At 41.6% G+C, this 17,236-nt stretch overlaps 1 protein-coding gene across 2 annotated transcripts in view; it reads right to left on the bottom strand.

Annotated features, from left to right (window-relative positions):
- Nucleotides 1-16,854, bottom strand: part of lingo3a (leucine rich repeat and Ig domain containing 3a) — a 37,379-nt gene extending 20,525 nt beyond the window's left edge. Inside the window, exon 1 of one of the 2 annotated variants that reach the window (XM_039812390.1) lies at nucleotides 16,274-16,854. Coding sequence is in view for 1 of the 2 variants with exons in the window: in XM_039812389.1 (XP_039668323.1) it covers nucleotides 16,179-16,229 (51 nt within the window). In the remaining variant the exon portion in view is untranslated. The other variant, XM_039812389.1, reaches the window with a different exon arrangement.
- Nucleotides 16,855-17,236: the final 382 nt, after the last annotated feature.

Genomic DNA, 17,236 nt, shown 5'->3' with positions numbered 1-17,236 from the left:
GCCGAAAAGAGGGACATCTGGCAGAATTTCCGGCGGCACCATAGCAATCCCGGAAGTGGAACATTGTGGATATAGACTAGATGCTGGACTATTTCTTGGCTGGGACCAGTAACTTCCTGGAGTCTTGTCATCTCCAGGAAGTTACTGTGCCTGCCCAAGAAATAGTCGGGCACATAAATCTTTCAGTAAAACCCCAATTTTGTGTTTTACACTTACGTTTACTTACATACTGCTTCCTTGTTTCCAGTCCTTATGCTAAGCTAAGCTAACCAGCTGCTGACGTTTGCTTCATATTTATATATATATTAGGCATATTTCCTACCATATCAATCTATTTGTTTAAAAACCAAGTCTGGACAAATTTTTTTCTTGAAACAAGACAAGAGGGAGGACATATATACAGATACAGTACGTTACATCTTGAGGACTTGTCGTAGCTCACTGCAACTAGTGCTTCGTCAGCTCCTTGTGGATATGCTAAATACATTTTTTGGTCAGTTAGTATTGAGGCTGAAATAACAAATGTGAAATAAGGCATTGAAGCCTATCATGAGCAGAAATTTGAAGCTGGCTTTCTGTGCCTTTCTTATTGTAACACGACGCTAGCTGGCATTGCTAACCTCTCTTTTGCCCCTCTCATTTTCATCGGTCGTCACTGACTCGGAGCAGCACAGGCTCATAATTTTCACAAAAAAAAAGTGTCTGTCTCATTAAATCCCCTCTGCATCTAAGAAGGTCTGATAGGACTGCCAACATCCATCTCTCATCTGCTGAAAACTAATTTCTGCTTCAAAATCAGTGAATGCAATCTCAGTTTAAGTTTTCATTTGGGTAATTTCTATTCCGTCCTGGTTTCACAGGACATTGTTGAAGATCATCCGAACATCCTTCAAAGACAAACTTTTCTCCACAATTACTAAACTCTAATTAACACCTGGCAACAAAGCTTTGAACAACACCCACACTACCATGGGAAGACTCAGTCTCAGTGGGAAGACACTCTCTTTCCTGTCTTTCTTGCATTTCTGTAATGAATACAAACAACATAAATCAAAGATCTATAAATAAAATGTAGACGTCAACCTGTTTTAAAAAAAAAAAAAGGAAGAGTATATCTAGATTCCTTCCAGCTTTGCTTTAAATCTTTCTTTCTTAAAATGCATACAAACATTAAATTGGATTCTTCTTTTTTGACACGAAGCAATCAAAGTCCTGTGATTCTGCAACAAGGTGGAAATAGCAATATCCTCAAGTGTCTCTGACTGACCAATAGCGATTCCTGTCTGACACACATGCAGCCAGTACGGTGGCTGGCCTGGGATTACAGCATAATGACATGCTGATGAAATGTACTGGGCCATCCAGCTCTGTCTATGTTATGGTCCGTTGTCCATATTTCAGCTGCTGAGCCTGTTTGTATGGCCTACTTCACTGTACCACCCTCTAATCCTGTTGCCGTTGGGAAATGCCACACTGCCCGGTCCACTTCCCGTCTCTCCTCCACTCGGCTTTAATCTCGCTGCAGCCAAGACAGCGGGCTCTGAATTGGGGACGACTGACTCTCGAAAAACAAACGGAAAAACTGAAGTGAAGTCTCTTTGTATTGTACAACCTCCACAACAATAATAATGAATCTTGTGAAACATACTGCATGCTCGTGTGCATGTGCACGTTTTCCTTCCCGTCCACGCTGAGCTAATAATCTGAGAATAGTGATGTCTGGGATTCTGGCGAAATTGTCCAAGAGTGTTAATTACAGGAAGAACTCTGAAGCAATTATAGGATCTCAAGCAACAACACTGGCACTGAATCAGCTCCCACGGCACAGAGACACAGAAAGAGTCTCGTGGCTCAACACAGCAGCTAATTGTTGATTAATCTTCAACCATCAACATAAAATTCAGCGCTCTGCATTCACAGACGCAGCTGCACAAAACCTGCAGTCATTAATCATTAATTTGTTAAATCACAAATGGATCCGCTTTCCCATGTTTTCCTCTTTGTGCAGGTTAGATAATGAGGGTGATGCCTGTTCATAGCTATGAGCTGAAGTAGAAGAGGTAGTAGATTCTGTATCTGTGCCATGTCTTCTGAGAGATTAGCTAATGAAACAACACGCTTCTTGTTAAATAGAAGGCAAGAAGTCAAGTGTTTGAAATGGTGTCGCATGGAAGTGGCATGGAAGAGCTGCATGCATGATGGTGCTGACAATGGAAAAAACAAAACAAAGGAGTCAATGAAATAAGGAAAAATTAGAAGAAAGAGATGCCTTCAAACATTTATTAGACACAAGAAAGCAGATGAGCTATGCGAAGTGAACAGAACAGAAAGTGAGGCACATAGACTGTAACTGTGTGTGTGAGTGTGTGTGTGTGTGTGTGTGTGTGTGTGTGTGTGTGTGTGTGTGTGTGTGTGTGTGTGTGTGTGTGTGTGTGTGTGTGTGTGTGTGTTTGTGTTTCGTCGGATGGTTAGTTGACAGCCACACTCTCTTATCACTCTGGCATAAAAATCTCAAAGAGATTCCATCAACGAGGGAGCTGCTGCTGCTGTCCGTGCAACAACTCTGACTAACAAGAGCGCCTAATAAGGGACAGGCAAGCTGACAGCAAAAATCCCAAATATGCACATGTAAATTCTGCTAAATGCAAAAACTGACACACATACACCCCTCTCAGCTGAGGATCTGCGGGGAGTTAAAAGTGAACCTTGGCAAACGAGGTTGTCAGCCCCTGTGACGAAGGCTTAGTGAGAGAAAACAGAAGGAAGGTGGAGGAAGGAGAAGCATGAGCAGATTGAGGATGAAGACAGGGAGGAGAGAGTGACTCAGCTGCTCTCCCTAAAGGCCTCCAGAAGGAAGAGAGGGATGAAGAGGCACCAAAGAGGAGGGGTGTTGATCCTCTCTCTGCTCTTCACACAGAATCTCAAATTCTCTGAAATAAAAAGAGAAACCAAGACAGGGGGCCTCAAATAACTCTTCAGGAGGGAAATTTACTCTCATAGCAAACAACAAATGTCCATGATGCCAGATTAGGAGATGAGCAATCAGCGTCCTTAAAGGGGATCGCCATGCCACGCCTTCTCACCAACCAAGTCCGAAGAGGATTATGACATCAGGGTTATCTGGCATGCGAAGGGGCCTCTTTAAAGTCTCTAGGTACAGCTATGGGCATAGAGTAATTGGGCTCTGCCTGCGCATTAAACATAGATCTGATCTGACATCACACAGGAATTCAGCATCGGATGTACTGGGATGAAATAGCATGCTGGATAGAGTTAGAAACACACGCTGCACCGCACCAAAATAAAAAGCCTCGTCCATGCAAACAGACACAACCGCAGCTACATCCTGACATACAAATTATTCACAAGCTCTTTTGAAACTGTTTACTCTGACATGCAGACGCCGGCTCCCCTGACACCGAGACAGTGGAGAGATCCATTGAAAGTGGTTCTGATGAGACGCTTCAACACGAGACAAAAGCAAGAGTCAGAAATGGAATTCTTTGAAAGAAAGTTATAGGTGTACACTATAGGACAGAGGGAAAGGAAAGGAAAGCAGGCAGGGTTGTCTTTGGACGGCGTGTCGACTGTCATGCAGGCAGGACAATCAACGCTTTTCTAAGAAAAGAAATACAAAAAAAAGATGAATAATTCATCCCGAAGCAATAACTAGTGAAGACGAGAGGAGCGTCAGCCCCATGAAACACCGTCTCGCTGCGTCTCGACTGGCTCCAATGAGAAATCCATAACCCTGATGTCCAGGAGCAGCTTGTCCTCTTCACCTCAAACTGTGGCAAACAGCACAGACCAGGAAGTAGACCAGGAAGCACACCTGTCAAACTGACGCAATGTGACAGGAGGGCACTGAAAAGACACAGACGTGTTTATGTACTGTATGCCAAGATATTCAAAGACACACAAATCCACAGATTGTGATCTATACTGACAAGCATAACCCTATACGTCTCAGAAACAGCATGCAACCCGCCTCCACAGATAAAAATGGGCCGAGCACACAGAGTGTTCCAGCTATTTCACGAGCTGTATAGCCCCTATAATGCCCCAAACAACAGAATAGCAACTGGCCACAGCTGGGAGTCAGTTCAAAGAAACGATTCACAGCAGACTAATTCTGACAGGCTAACCAAATCCGTATGTTCCTAAGGAGGGAGAGAGAGAGACAGAGAGAGGAAGACGAGAGGAAGAAGGCGAGGGAGGAAGAGGAACCACAGTCTGTTCAGCCCAATCTCATCACACTCATCTGTCACAGTTGCACATGGACACATACAGCTGCAGATTTATTAGTTCAAATGAGGCAGAAACAAAGCAAAGGAGAGATTTTCTTCTAGGCATTGACAACCTTTTCAAAAGGAAGGCTGGAAAAAGGCTTTTTCCTTAAAACATGTTGCCCTCTCTAGGGGTTGCATGAAGAGACATACTCGCTTCTCACCCTGTGCGTGCACAAACACACACCAAATGTCTATTCATTTTAGTCCTGCAATATAAAACCAAAACTATGCCATTAGATTGCTGTTATTAGCTTATCATATGGTTCAAACCCTGGACTGGTATAAATAAGGCACGCTCGGTAATTAAAATCATTACAGACATCACCTTTAATGATCTTTTTTAGTGTTTCTTTTTTATATATATGTAAGATTTCAAGTCAATTCATATATTTAGTATTTAGTTAATTTACTAAACATGTATTTACAGTGTTTATACAGTTAACTATTTACCTATTTAAACAGTCAGTACTTGCATATTGACATGTTTAATTATTTACATCAGCAGTTAAGAATCTACCTCTAAGAATTTACCTGAGGCTGATTTCTGCTAGCGTCTGATTGGTTAGTTCAGCTACATGTGATTAAGTAAAACGAGGAAGTGTTGTTGTTGTTGTTGTTGTTGTTGAGCTGATAACCATAGACAGTATATAAGAATGGACCAACAAATCCTGTTGCTCTGGACGGAGACCAGTGAAGGATATTAGAAGCACTTTTCCGGTGAGCGCTGAGCGTTACTGCGCAGCCTCCAACCGAGAGAGACAACGTAAATGTGACGTGAGAGAACCTGTCTGAAAGTTGTAAGTCTTCTGGTAGCTGTGCCAAGAGAAATCTCAATCATTCCCAATCTTGCAGAGACGGCAAACGTAGGTATATGTAAGGAGATGACATGGGCACAGGCTAATTATTGCTAACTAAAATGCTAGTTAACATTAGTAATTAAACCTAAACAGCTAATGTAAGTCGAAACTGCCTGCGAGCTTCTCCTGTACTATACTATAATTCCTCTACTATGTGACACAAGTCCCGTGGTTATGACACAATTGTTAGCCTATTTTTACAAAAACGTCTACTACGGAGCCATAACGTGAGGTACAAGGTAATGGAGCCTTTTATACATTGTCGTGTTTCTTTAGAAATAAACAATGGACAAATAGAGTCATTAAACGCTTCAGATGTAAAGTTATTCGCTGTCAAAGTGACGTGAAAATGAATGGGAGTCAATGGAATGCTAACGGCGGGTGATCGTTTGGTAGCATCAAAATGGCGCCATAGGAGGTTCGAGTTCTGAAGCGAAGCTTACCTCCTTGCTGATAACGTGTGAAGGACAGTAAAGTGCTGCTTAACAAAGTTATTCGTCTCTATCCAGCTGTTCCTTCTTATTTAGAGTGATACAACCCCCACATATCGAACCCTCTATTTAAATTAAAAAAAAAGTGTAGTTAGTGTACTGTTCTTCATAGTTGTTTTATGGTCATCTGTTTATACAGCTACATTGTGTTTTGAAAAGTATATAAAGACAAATGTTTAACTGGAAATAATGCTGTGATAATACTCAAGGAAGGGTTGCCATATCTGTTTTAACCTACTCGCTTTCCCCGACATCTCATATCGGATTCTCTCCGTGTATGAAGAGAACTTTCAAAACATGGGCTTATCTCTTTGTCCTAGACCTTTAGAATGATTTTGATTGGTCAACATTCTCACAAATTATCAAGAGTGAAAACACTTCTGTTTCTTGTCAAACTAAAAGGTCACTTGAAACTAGCAACCCAGCTCAAATTAACATCTCATCGTAATGAAGTAACGTGCTACACTCTTTGTCAGTGGGCAGATGGTCTTAACACGTTTAAGCTACGAGCTCAAAAGCACTAATGAACACAGTAAGTACAACAGGACAGGACATTTCTGACCTCGGCGCTTACCGCCCCACTTTTAAGACGTGTATTAAAAGCAGGAATTAAATGTAATCCCTCTGGTGCTCAAAATCTCAAATGATGATGCCAGTTGTCTCTTTCATGCATTAAGCTAAGTTAAGTAGCTACATGTCGGCCTGTCACCTGGTGTTGCAGAGAAGACAATTTGTTCCAGCAAAGAAAACACTTGTGTGCAACAGTAGCGTAAACATGTGTAACTAATACAAGAAATAGTCCAGCACATAACCCCGTAAAACCACTAATTGTCCTTTTCACACTTTGGTTTTTTACACATATCAAACAAACAAGATACAGTGTGTTAATGTGTTGGTAGGCGGGATTTGTTACTTTTGGAAAAAGCCAGGCAAGCTGTTTCCAGTCTTTGTGCTAAGCTAACCGGCTGCTTTCTGTACCTAAATAAATTATTTACCATGCAGACATGAGAGTGGTGTTGACCTTCTTAACTAACTCTCCTCCAAATTACAAATACTGCTGGACTTTGCAGAAATCGCAGCTCTTACTCTCCAGTTCCATGCCTCTCTTATTCCAGGAAGCAAGCAATCGGCCGAGCACACATGAAAGCTTGTGAAAGAACCAAAGAGCAACAACCGGCGAGGGCAAATCAAGTGAAGTCAAACGGAGAGAGCAGCCTCACCGAGCGGTTCACTCTCATCCTCACAGTTCTACTGATCTCCACTTCAGGAAAATGATTCGATACAATTTATCTGATTTATGTTCAGCGGCTGAAAAAGAAGAGCCGGCTTTAGTTCCGACAGAGTGATCCACAGAGCAGAGAGATGGAGGAGCTCTGGCGGTTACGGTATGAAGATGGAAAAAGGCATGAATCTTTCATCTTCATTTATACCGATGGCTTACTGGGATATTTAAATTAGGTTCACTAGGTTTCTTAATGAGGAAGAGTGAGAAAAGCTTGAGAATACTTGAGAGCGCTCCATAAACAAAACCACAGATGTTATTTTTGCAGTAATCACATTAATCCCGATCTAAATGCATTGTCATCACTCCGCAAACGCCCGACTGAATGCTGAAATGCTGAAACTGTTGAGGACGACAGGAACCTTTTAAAGAATGATTAATGAATCACGTGCTTTATTTACCTTGCCAAGTGTTAAGTGCATCTTACCACAACATGAAAAGTTCTCATTAGAATCAGAGTCCTTAGTAGGTTCAGGAATGAGGGGACATCATGACAAAAAAAGAAAATGTGTATGTACAGTATATGTGTGTGGGAAGCTACGGGCATCTGAATTTCATTATATTTTAATCCAATCACAGGATGTTTGTGTCTAAATGCCACAAAGGCGTGTGAAGTTTCAGGGTTGAGGCAAAGAAAAATGAAACGCGGTGAATGTGTGCGTCGTACCTCGGAGTCAGTCTTACAACAACAACAACAACAACACACTGCATGTCATGTGTTAATCTAATCTTTTTCATAATTACATAATTGAAGAGAGCTAATTAAAAGAGCTATCTCGCACGCAGGGCCCATGGAGAGATGGTATGCAAGATGTGTGTAACTTGAGTCAAGCCACAGGACACAATCTGGCTCTTCGCAGTAAAACACAGTAAGCCGGGTCTGCCTGGCTCCGCTGCTACAAATAAGGTTAATAAGAGAGCTGGAAGGACACGTCAGTAATCAATCTATCACTTGGTTTATACATAAAAAACGGTATAGTGACTAAAAGGTTCTTTTAAATGTACGCTTCTATCCAAAAAGTGAAAACCTTTTGAAATTATGGACAATATTTTTGAAAAAATGAATGAATGCAGTTATTGGTGTGACAGTTACGGGTGAAATAGACGAAAGGATCGTTTTAAAACAAACATCTTAATAGCTCAGCAGCTCTCGCAATCTGGGTATAGCTGTTCCTTTGAAGCAGCAAAACATTTCACCAAACTGTCTGGAGAAGGAGACAAATAGTTCTTCAGACTTTATAGAGAGGATGAGAACAATCTTTCAATGCGTAGTGTTTATAAGAAGTACTGAAGGGAGAGGTGAGGTTATATCTAGTTCAATCAAACTGTATGGATTCGCTGATGCAGCTGCAGTGCTTTTGACTGGGGACAAATTTGCGTTGCTGTGGTACAGGTTTGTTATTAGTGAATGCTGGATGCTGCAGGGATCACACAAGCTAATACGGCTGCATGTAATGAATCCACTGCCGTACGAATGCCCTTTACTCTGGTTATCTGCCTCTTCTAGCTTGCAGGGATAGGTTAGGGATCGCTGTGACGTGGCAGGAATGTTGCCTTTGGGTTTACTGAGTCTGTTGAGTCATTAACATTTTTTTATTAGAATACAGTCTTTTTGTGTTTATCTGTCTTGATGTGAAAAAAAACAACCAATTATTATTTCTATGAAATCTCAATATTTTATAACTGTTACTGTAACTTATATATTACTATACATGCATTACCTTTGGTTTAGTTTCTTACTGATTGATGTCGTGTTGATGTTGTGTGTATAATTACCATTAAAAAAGTAAAATATTTTGGATTGTTGCAGAATTTTATTATTATTATTACTCCATTGCATTGCATCTACGGCGCTTTCAGTATTATCATTATGTATGTGGTACTGGTGAAGAGGGCTAGCTCTGTTCTGGTCTGCCCTCTGGACACCATAGAGGAGGTGGGGGAGAGGAGGATGTTAGCCAGGCTGGCATCAATCATGGGCAACACCCCCATATGAGACTGTGAGTTCCCTGAGCAGCTCCTTCAGCAGCTGACTGCTGCACCCTCAGTGCAAGAAGGAGCCCTGCCGCAGGTCATTCATTCCAGCAGCAGTCAGACTGTTTAATGCGACATCATAATGTAGCACTGCTAGCTGTTTCTGCAATATGAGCCATCACTGGACAATATTCTGCACTATGCATATTTATTAATCTGTGTCACCTCCAAATGTGCAACATGTCATTTCTCTTCATCTGCACCTTACTCATCTGTATACCTGTGTATATATACACTGTCTGTTTATATAAGGGTGTTTATTGCGTAAACATGTTTGTATTATTCTTAAAATACTATTTATCCTATATCTATTTAATGTGTATTTGTGTTATTCTGATGTGTGTACATGTTTTCTTTTGAGCTGCTGTAGCACAGGAATTTCCCCAGTGTGGGATTAATAAAAGCAATCTATCTATCTATCTATCTATCTATCTATCTATCTATCTATCTATCTATCTATAATATGTAAGCTACTTATTCATGTCCCTTTGTCTCAGAGTAATTTTAGGCCACTTTTACAGGGGTACTTAGGCCATGGGTCTTATTTTTTTTTTTTGGGGGGGGGGAGGGGTTGTTTAGCAGGCTCATACGTAGAGCATACTTTTATTTTCCTTTAGCAGGGTTTTTCTTGTAAATAAATCCAATTTCCCTAAAAATGCTTTCCTAATTATATTCCAAACCCCCACGATGCATAACATTACGTTACATTATGGTATGGCTCCAAAACTAACTAAAATTGTAAACGACTCATAAGAGACAGCAGATGATGGAGAGGTGAACGGTGCACATTTCATACTGCATTAACTGTATCCAAAAAAAAGTGTGTGTGTGTGTGTGTGTGTGTGTTTGTGTGTGTGAAAGAAAACCTTTTTAATATTCCAACTCTAGTCAATGAATGTTTAATGATAGTAGAAGTTTTGACTCAACACTAATACTAATTAGTAACAACTACTTATATTTTTAACATCAACATAATTCATAATTAATCTGGAAAGTAAACTACTTTTTTTGGGGCACACATTTCACATGGCCTACAAGTTCCCAATCCTATAAATGCCCCGGGTTGTGAGTGTAACAATAACCGAGTAATATGTGCAACAGTAAAGTCATGTGTCATGCGTAATATGTGCAACAGTAGGTGTTGTGCGTCTGATGTGATCCAGCGCCCCGGTTGACTGAAGGAGACTATTCATGAGAAACTGTAGCCCCTCTTTAGTGAAAATCCTTCAACAATCAACTTCTTGTGTCAGCACTAACAATACAACACACTCAGAGTGTAACTCTTGGACTGGTAAGGATGGAACCTTCCTGATGAAGCACGAGCCTTGACCTCCATTTTCTTCTTCATCTCTCAGTCATGATGGTCAATCCATACAGGATAATATTGTTATATGGCTAGACGGTCGCAGAACTCCAACCTGCCAGCAGCAATAGAAATACATAAAATGAAATGAGCCGGAGAGAGCGACAAGTACACAAACTGCCCAAATACCCGGCACTTCATCCCATAACGCAGCTCTGTGTTGGAGACACTTTGCTCATTGTTACATGACTTCCCATATCAGCTCACTCACACCAAAGGCTTTAATTGTTGATCTTTTAGCGGGCTTAAGTGAAGAACATAACCAGGACTGTCACTGTTGTTTCACACTTTCTGAGGAGCGTTAGGCAAACAAAATGACTTAAAGCTATAGTGTGAAGTTTCTGTCGCCCCTTTGAGGAATTATAAGTAACCACAACAACACTGTCGGCACGTCCACATTATACAAGCCTTCTGTGACCGCGCACCTCCCCCACACAGTTGCTAGTTGCTCAAGGAGGACACGGAGGATTAAAAAAACATGACATTTCTGCATGGGAATGTCGCCAGATGACACAATCTTCGGAATATAGCCATACTGAGAAATACAGAGAGAGTTGTGTGGAGCCGATAGTCTTAATTAGCTTTGTATCAACTCATTTGGCAATTAATTGAATTTAACGGACGTTCATTAACATTAAAAAGTTACGCACTAAAGCTTTGATGCAAAAACAAAAAGATGAACTCCTCTTAAGTGTGTAAGCACTGCCTACCTACACTCATGAGACTCCTTGGCTTCCCTTTTAGTACTTATGTAATACTACGGTCATCTCATCACACATTCTTTCATCCAGAGACCTCAGAATACATATAAATATGCAGCATCCAAAGAGCAAAACTAGCAACTCCTCTTTCTCACCCCTCCTCTTCCTCTCTGTATCTCATCTGTGCTGCAACTGAGTCGATCCAGTAAAGTCACTCAAAATCTATCGTCTGCTTAAATGAGCCAATTTAGACTTTTTTTCAAAATATCGAGAAAGAGCGAACTGGGCAAAAGCATAGGTAGATCAGATAAGTGTAAGACCATCCTGGTTTAAGTAGATGGTCAGAGCGCAGATAAGTGCTTGTGCTGGTTGATAATGCAGCACTGTGGTGTGTATACTTTGCCGTACAATCTATAAATAGGTTCTGCAAGTAGAAATTTTTGTAAGCTAATATAGTTTGAAATTATAGACAAATAACTGGCATAAATTGCATCATCTTCAAAAAGCAGAAACCCATTCGGAGGAAGATAAATGGACTCCTCAATGTCAGAGCACTTTTATTAGTCTGCTGATTTGTACTGGGTTGACGTATTGCTTTGGCTTTGATCCTGTCATTTTCAAAAACCATAACAAAGGCTCTGTAGTTACTAGAGGTTCCATTAGAGTCATTTAAATCAATGGCACTACAATGACAAACTGCAGTATGCAGTTCCTTACTGCACTGCCTTACTAATTTGTCTAGAGTCTCAGCCCATTTTCCACAGATTAACAGCATGATGTTGAATAAAAACAGTCATGTTACGTGGCCGGGTTGGCTCAGTTGGTAGAGCAGGTGCACATATACATAGAGGTTCATGCCTCGACGCAGAGGTCCAGGGTTCAAGTCTGACCTTTGACAATTTCCTGCATGTCTTCCCCCTGTCTCTCTCCCTTAGCCGTCCTGTCAATTAAAGGTGGAAATGCCCCAAAAAAATCATCTTTTAAAAAAAAAAAAACTTTTATATTAGCTGCTTAAGCCCTGGAAAAATATACTTCAGTTTAATTTCACTAAGTAGTACTAAATGTCTCTTACCGACTCAGGCCCATTTTAATGTCATGCTGCTGATCGTTATCTAAGGCAGTGATTGCAAATGAGGGACATTTGCACAGAAGGGTTTGCTTCTGCATATGGTACTGTAAGTAAAGTAGCTCAACTAATTTGATTTAATAGAAAATATGATGGGATGTAAAAACACATATATCCATAATTTGAGTCAATTATAGCGCCTGGACACCACAAGTTGAAATTCAGAGAACATCAAAACTAGTTAGCAAGCGAGCAGAGAAAGTTAACATAAGGTAAATGGTTAAAATAGCTAAAAGTAACAGATAAGCGGTTGAAACAGCTAAAAGTAACATTAAATGGTTGAAACGGTTAGGCAAGGCAAGGCAAGGCAATTTTATTTGTATAGCACAATTCAGCAGCAATGCGATTCAAAGTGCTTTACACAAGACAAAATATCATACAAATTGGTAACAGGTGAAGAAACAGTTATAAAAAATGAATGAATAAAAAATAAAATTTAAATACAAAAATGAATTAAGAAAAGGCAGTGTTAAAAAGAAAGGTCTTCAGCCTTGATTTAAAAGAGCTGAGATTAGGTGCCGACCTACAGTTTAGCGGTAGTTTGTTCCAGATGTAGGGACCGTAGAAGCTGAACGAAGCTTCCCCCTTTTTTGTTCCGACTCTGGGTATGGCAAGCAGACCTGTCCCTGATGATCTCAAGGATCTCAACGGCTCATAGTGTAGTAGCAGATTCGAAAGGTAAATTGGTCCTAAACCGTTTAGTGACTTATAAACTAACATGAGTATTTTGAAATCTATTCTTTGATGCACAGGAAGCCAGTGTAAGGACTTCAGAACTGGAGTGATGTGATCTTTAGTGTTAGCTAAAAGTAACATTAAATGGTTGAAACAGTTAGCTAAAAGTCACTTTAAATGGTTGAAACAGTAAGCTAAAAGTAACAATAAATGGTTGAAATAGTTAGCTAACAGTTACAGATAACAGGCTGAAATACTTAGCTAAAAGTAAGGGATAAATGGTTGAAACAATTAGCTAAATATAACGGATAAACGGTTGAAACACTTAGCTAAAAGTAACAGATAAATAGCTAACTGCAGAATAAAAGTGGTAGTAATGCGAAAACCGACCTAAACATTGACAGTTTGTTCGATTGTAGTGAAAAGATATGGTAACACCTACGTTAATATCCACGTTTATTTATTATTATAGTACTTCAGTAAAATCCAAAAAAGGTTGCTCTAAGGTAATGAGGACAGCCAGCCTCTATCGTCACGACAAATGTCAAATAAAGCAATCATGTTTGGAAATAAATTACTTGTAAGGCCCAAATTCTCTCTAAGCTCTGCATTAAGGTTACAGCCTCATCTGAACATCTATAATGGCATTACAGTAGTCTGTGAGAGGACGGCCAGCATACACAGGCCCATGATCGTTCCAGCTGGACATCTTAAGTGTGACAGCTGACATGTCAGCGTGCCTGCAGGTAACTGACAGCCAGTCAGAGGGCACTCGCTCCTTCTCCTCCTTCCTGTCTTCCCTCGTTGCTCCGCACTGCCCTCTCTCTGTGGGAGCAGCAATGCCCTCGTCTTGCTGGCAGCGAATGCATCTCCGCTTTACTGCCCTCATAAATACTCCAGAGTTGAAAACAATGAGACTGAGCTTTGGCAGTGTTAAGCTGAGGTAATGTCAGCACTGAGCACAGCTGACAGCTTTATGTGCAGCAGAAAGCATCAGAATGAGGAGGTAAGTGTAGGAGTAGTAATGGACGAGACTAACAGTCCTGCCTCAACAATGCACTCTGAGGACCGCATAGACCTGTCGGCAGACATTTCATTACTGACACATCAATCTGTCAGAGTGGGAAGCTAAGTGGCACCTTGGGTCCTATTAAGTGTTGTTGTATAATTGCATTCACATTGATGCTTATTTTCTCCTGATTTTTAGACAGTCGCAGCTACTGTGGTTCTCAACAAGCAGCAGACAATAACACGCATAAGACAAGAGTCCATGTTTCATCTAAATTTCATGAGACAAAATTTAGAACTAGAAAGCACTTTACAATGTGCTTTTCATGAAACCATTATTTCACACACTGTGTAGGCCAGCGCAAACAATTTGGGATTCAGCTGCCCAAGAACACTTCAACAGGGCAAACAGGATAACCCGCTGAGCAAAATCTGCCCCAAAGCTAGATCTAGATGTCCCCACGAGATGTATACACCAACTTATTACCTAAACGTCTCACTGGATAAAAGTCTGTGATGTTCAACTGGATGGACCTTTTTCACAGCAGACATTTTGACTTGTCATAGTAGGAAAAGCACAGCTGAAATTGATAACCTTAACATTGGCTCAGTTCCATCAAGTGTCCCAGTAAGCTATTTCAGTGAGTAAGCATGCACAATACCAGGGCCTCTCCTAAGTGGAATGCAGCCATTATTAATGGTTTTGAATACACCTGTGCTTTTCCTACTATGACATGTCAACATGTCTGCCATGAAAAAGGTCTATGGTAGTCTCGCATTGCCATACCCTCCTCCACAGCGCTGAACAGGAGGGTCTGGCTAGTCCACACCAGTCATCATTCCAGGATGGGAAACTAAAACATGCTCTGGTTTATTGGCCTCTCTTTAAACCAATCACAATCGCCTTGGGTGGCACTAAGCGCCGGACTCAATGACGGTGCCTCTGCAAAATAGCCTCGGGAAGGAACTTGTTTTGGTGGACCATGTGTACGTTCAAAAGTTGTTTTAGTCGTGCAACAGAGAACTCAGATTGGACAGATAGTCTAGCTAGCTGTCTGGATTTACCCTGCAGAGATCTGAGGAGCAGTTAACCATGGTCCTCATAAATCGGCCAGAGTTTAGAATGCAAACACAAAGAAAGCGGAAGGTGAAGGGACATCCGGCCGAAAATGAGGGTCATCTGGCGGCACTAGAACAATCACGGAAATGAAAGAAACCTGCTAATGTCTCAGTCACTGCACACAAGAAGCAAGCAACACAGTGACGATCAAGTGTTGGGATTTTAATTACAGAAATGTACCGGCAATGAAAAATTAAAAGATGCACAATTCAGTAAGTGTGTGGATTTCTGCATTGCTTTGATTAGTTAAAAACTCACCAGTTGGGGTGAGCAGTGACATTAGTAAAAAAAAAAAAAATCTCTGAGTGGGGCAAATGCCATGCCCCATGAACATGAAGTGATACACTAAAAGGACTGCCTGCGACGCAGGACCTTAAAACCAGAGTAGAAACCCCTGTTATGGGGTGTCCTGGAATCCTGCCAGGGTCCTTTGTTGCATATCACTCCCCATTAATCTCTCCCCTAATTTCATGTCACTTTACTAATAATGCCCCCAAAATGACTTAAAGAAAAACACATTACAGTTCTTGCCGTCAGCAAATGTCTATTTTGCAATTTTAAGACAGCTGCGCAATCTCAATTATTAATTGCTTTTAGTTACATGTTTTTGTAATGTATGTAGGCTAATGTATGCAAGAATTGCTGGGACAGTGGTAAACCATGACAGACGAGAAACAAGATTAAAGCAAAACTGTATTCAGACCTTCCTTAGAATAAAAAAAAAAAAAAAACAGCTTCTTTCTAGAACCACACTAAGAACAGAACAGAGCCACAATAAAGACAGGAACAGAGCTGGAAGAGGGCTGAGCAAACACGGGCAGAGGTTTAGATGTGTCACGCTGACGACTGAGATGACTGCAGGAATCGATCAAAGGCTGCCCTCCCCTTTCTGCCCCACGTTCAGATCATTAAAACCTAATTGAGAACTGTGGCAATCAAAGACACACACACACACACACACACACACACACATCTCAAGGATAACAATAAAAAAAAGCACAGGCGGAGTGAGATAATCCATCTGAGTTAGAGAGCAAATCAATCAGGCGGAACTGCACCATGGCAGTGTGAGAAGAAGCTGAGGGAGTAAACTAGTGCCACGATGATCACAGGGTGAATCTCACTCTCATCAGGTCATCTGTTTAAGTGAGCCCTGACCAGTGGGATCTGGACGAAAGGGAAGACACGGACACGGGCAGTGGCAGCACAGGAAAGGAACACAAAAGACTAACCCCATGTGCATGATCTCTCTTTGGTGTGTAAAAGTGTGTCAGACAGCACATCAAGTGGACCACCAGATGAGTGTGTGCGTGTGAAGTTGGCTCACCCAGGACTAGAACTTGCACAGGACTCCATCAACATCTGCACGCCTGGAGGTGCTCTGATCAAATGCTGGCCGTCTGCTCTGACTGTGGTTCCGTGCGGGATAATGTTGTTCCTCCAGCTTCTCCGGACACTATATGCTTCTTCCTCCTCCTCTTCTTCTTCCTCCTCCAGCAGCAGCAGCAGCAGCAGTAGCAGCAGCAGCAGCAGCAACAGCAGCTGAACTGGACTGCATTCACTCACCTTCCCTCCTCTCTGTCTCTTCTCCTCAGAGCACCGCTGTTGGATTATCTACCGCCTCGCTAATGAAGTCCCTGGCTCTCCGCTCTCCTCTGCTTTGTGCCAGAAAGGCAGCAGGAGCTCCTCTCCCAGCGGACTCCCAGCGTTGTGTCTCGGGGATCGGTGAGGGCTGCCACCGGCAGCGGCAGGCAGCTCGGACTGACGGTGCTCTCGTTATTGGAGTGCATGTGCATGAGAGTGCTGGCATTTGTGTGTGTGGGATGTAGAGCGTACTGTGTGTCTGTTGGTTTGAAAGAGGAGCCGGCTGCTGTTCATAGGGCTCATGTGTGCTGTTGCGCGCTCTCTCTCTCTCTCTCTCTCTCTCTCTCTCTCTCTCTCTCTCTCTCTCTCTCTCTCTCTCTCTCTTTCTCTCTCTCTTTCTCTCTCTCTCTCTCTCGCTGTTTGGTGCTGCATTCACGTCCTATAGGGGGAAAACGGAAGAGGAGTTCTCTAGGCCTATTTAAAAATGTAGCTCACTTTAGCTTTCAGGTGGTGGGAATACTGTATACTCCACAATACCCTGCAGGGACACACCGCGTGGAAATCCATGTGGGATAAAAATGATTTAATAAGATATTCTAAAATGGATAGCCTATGTGAATAAATACAGAGACATGTATAAATTCACCAATAGATTTGTTAATACTTCATAATTTTTTTTTAACATAATCATCATTATTATGTTTTA

The sequence above is a fragment of the Perca fluviatilis genome, chromosome 9, assembly GCF_010015445.1.
Source record: "Perca fluviatilis chromosome 9, GENO_Pfluv_1.0, whole genome shotgun sequence".
Classification (NCBI taxonomy): domain Eukaryota; kingdom Metazoa; phylum Chordata; class Actinopteri; order Perciformes; family Percidae; genus Perca; species Perca fluviatilis.
This window is presented reverse-complemented; position numbering and strand designations above follow the sequence as displayed.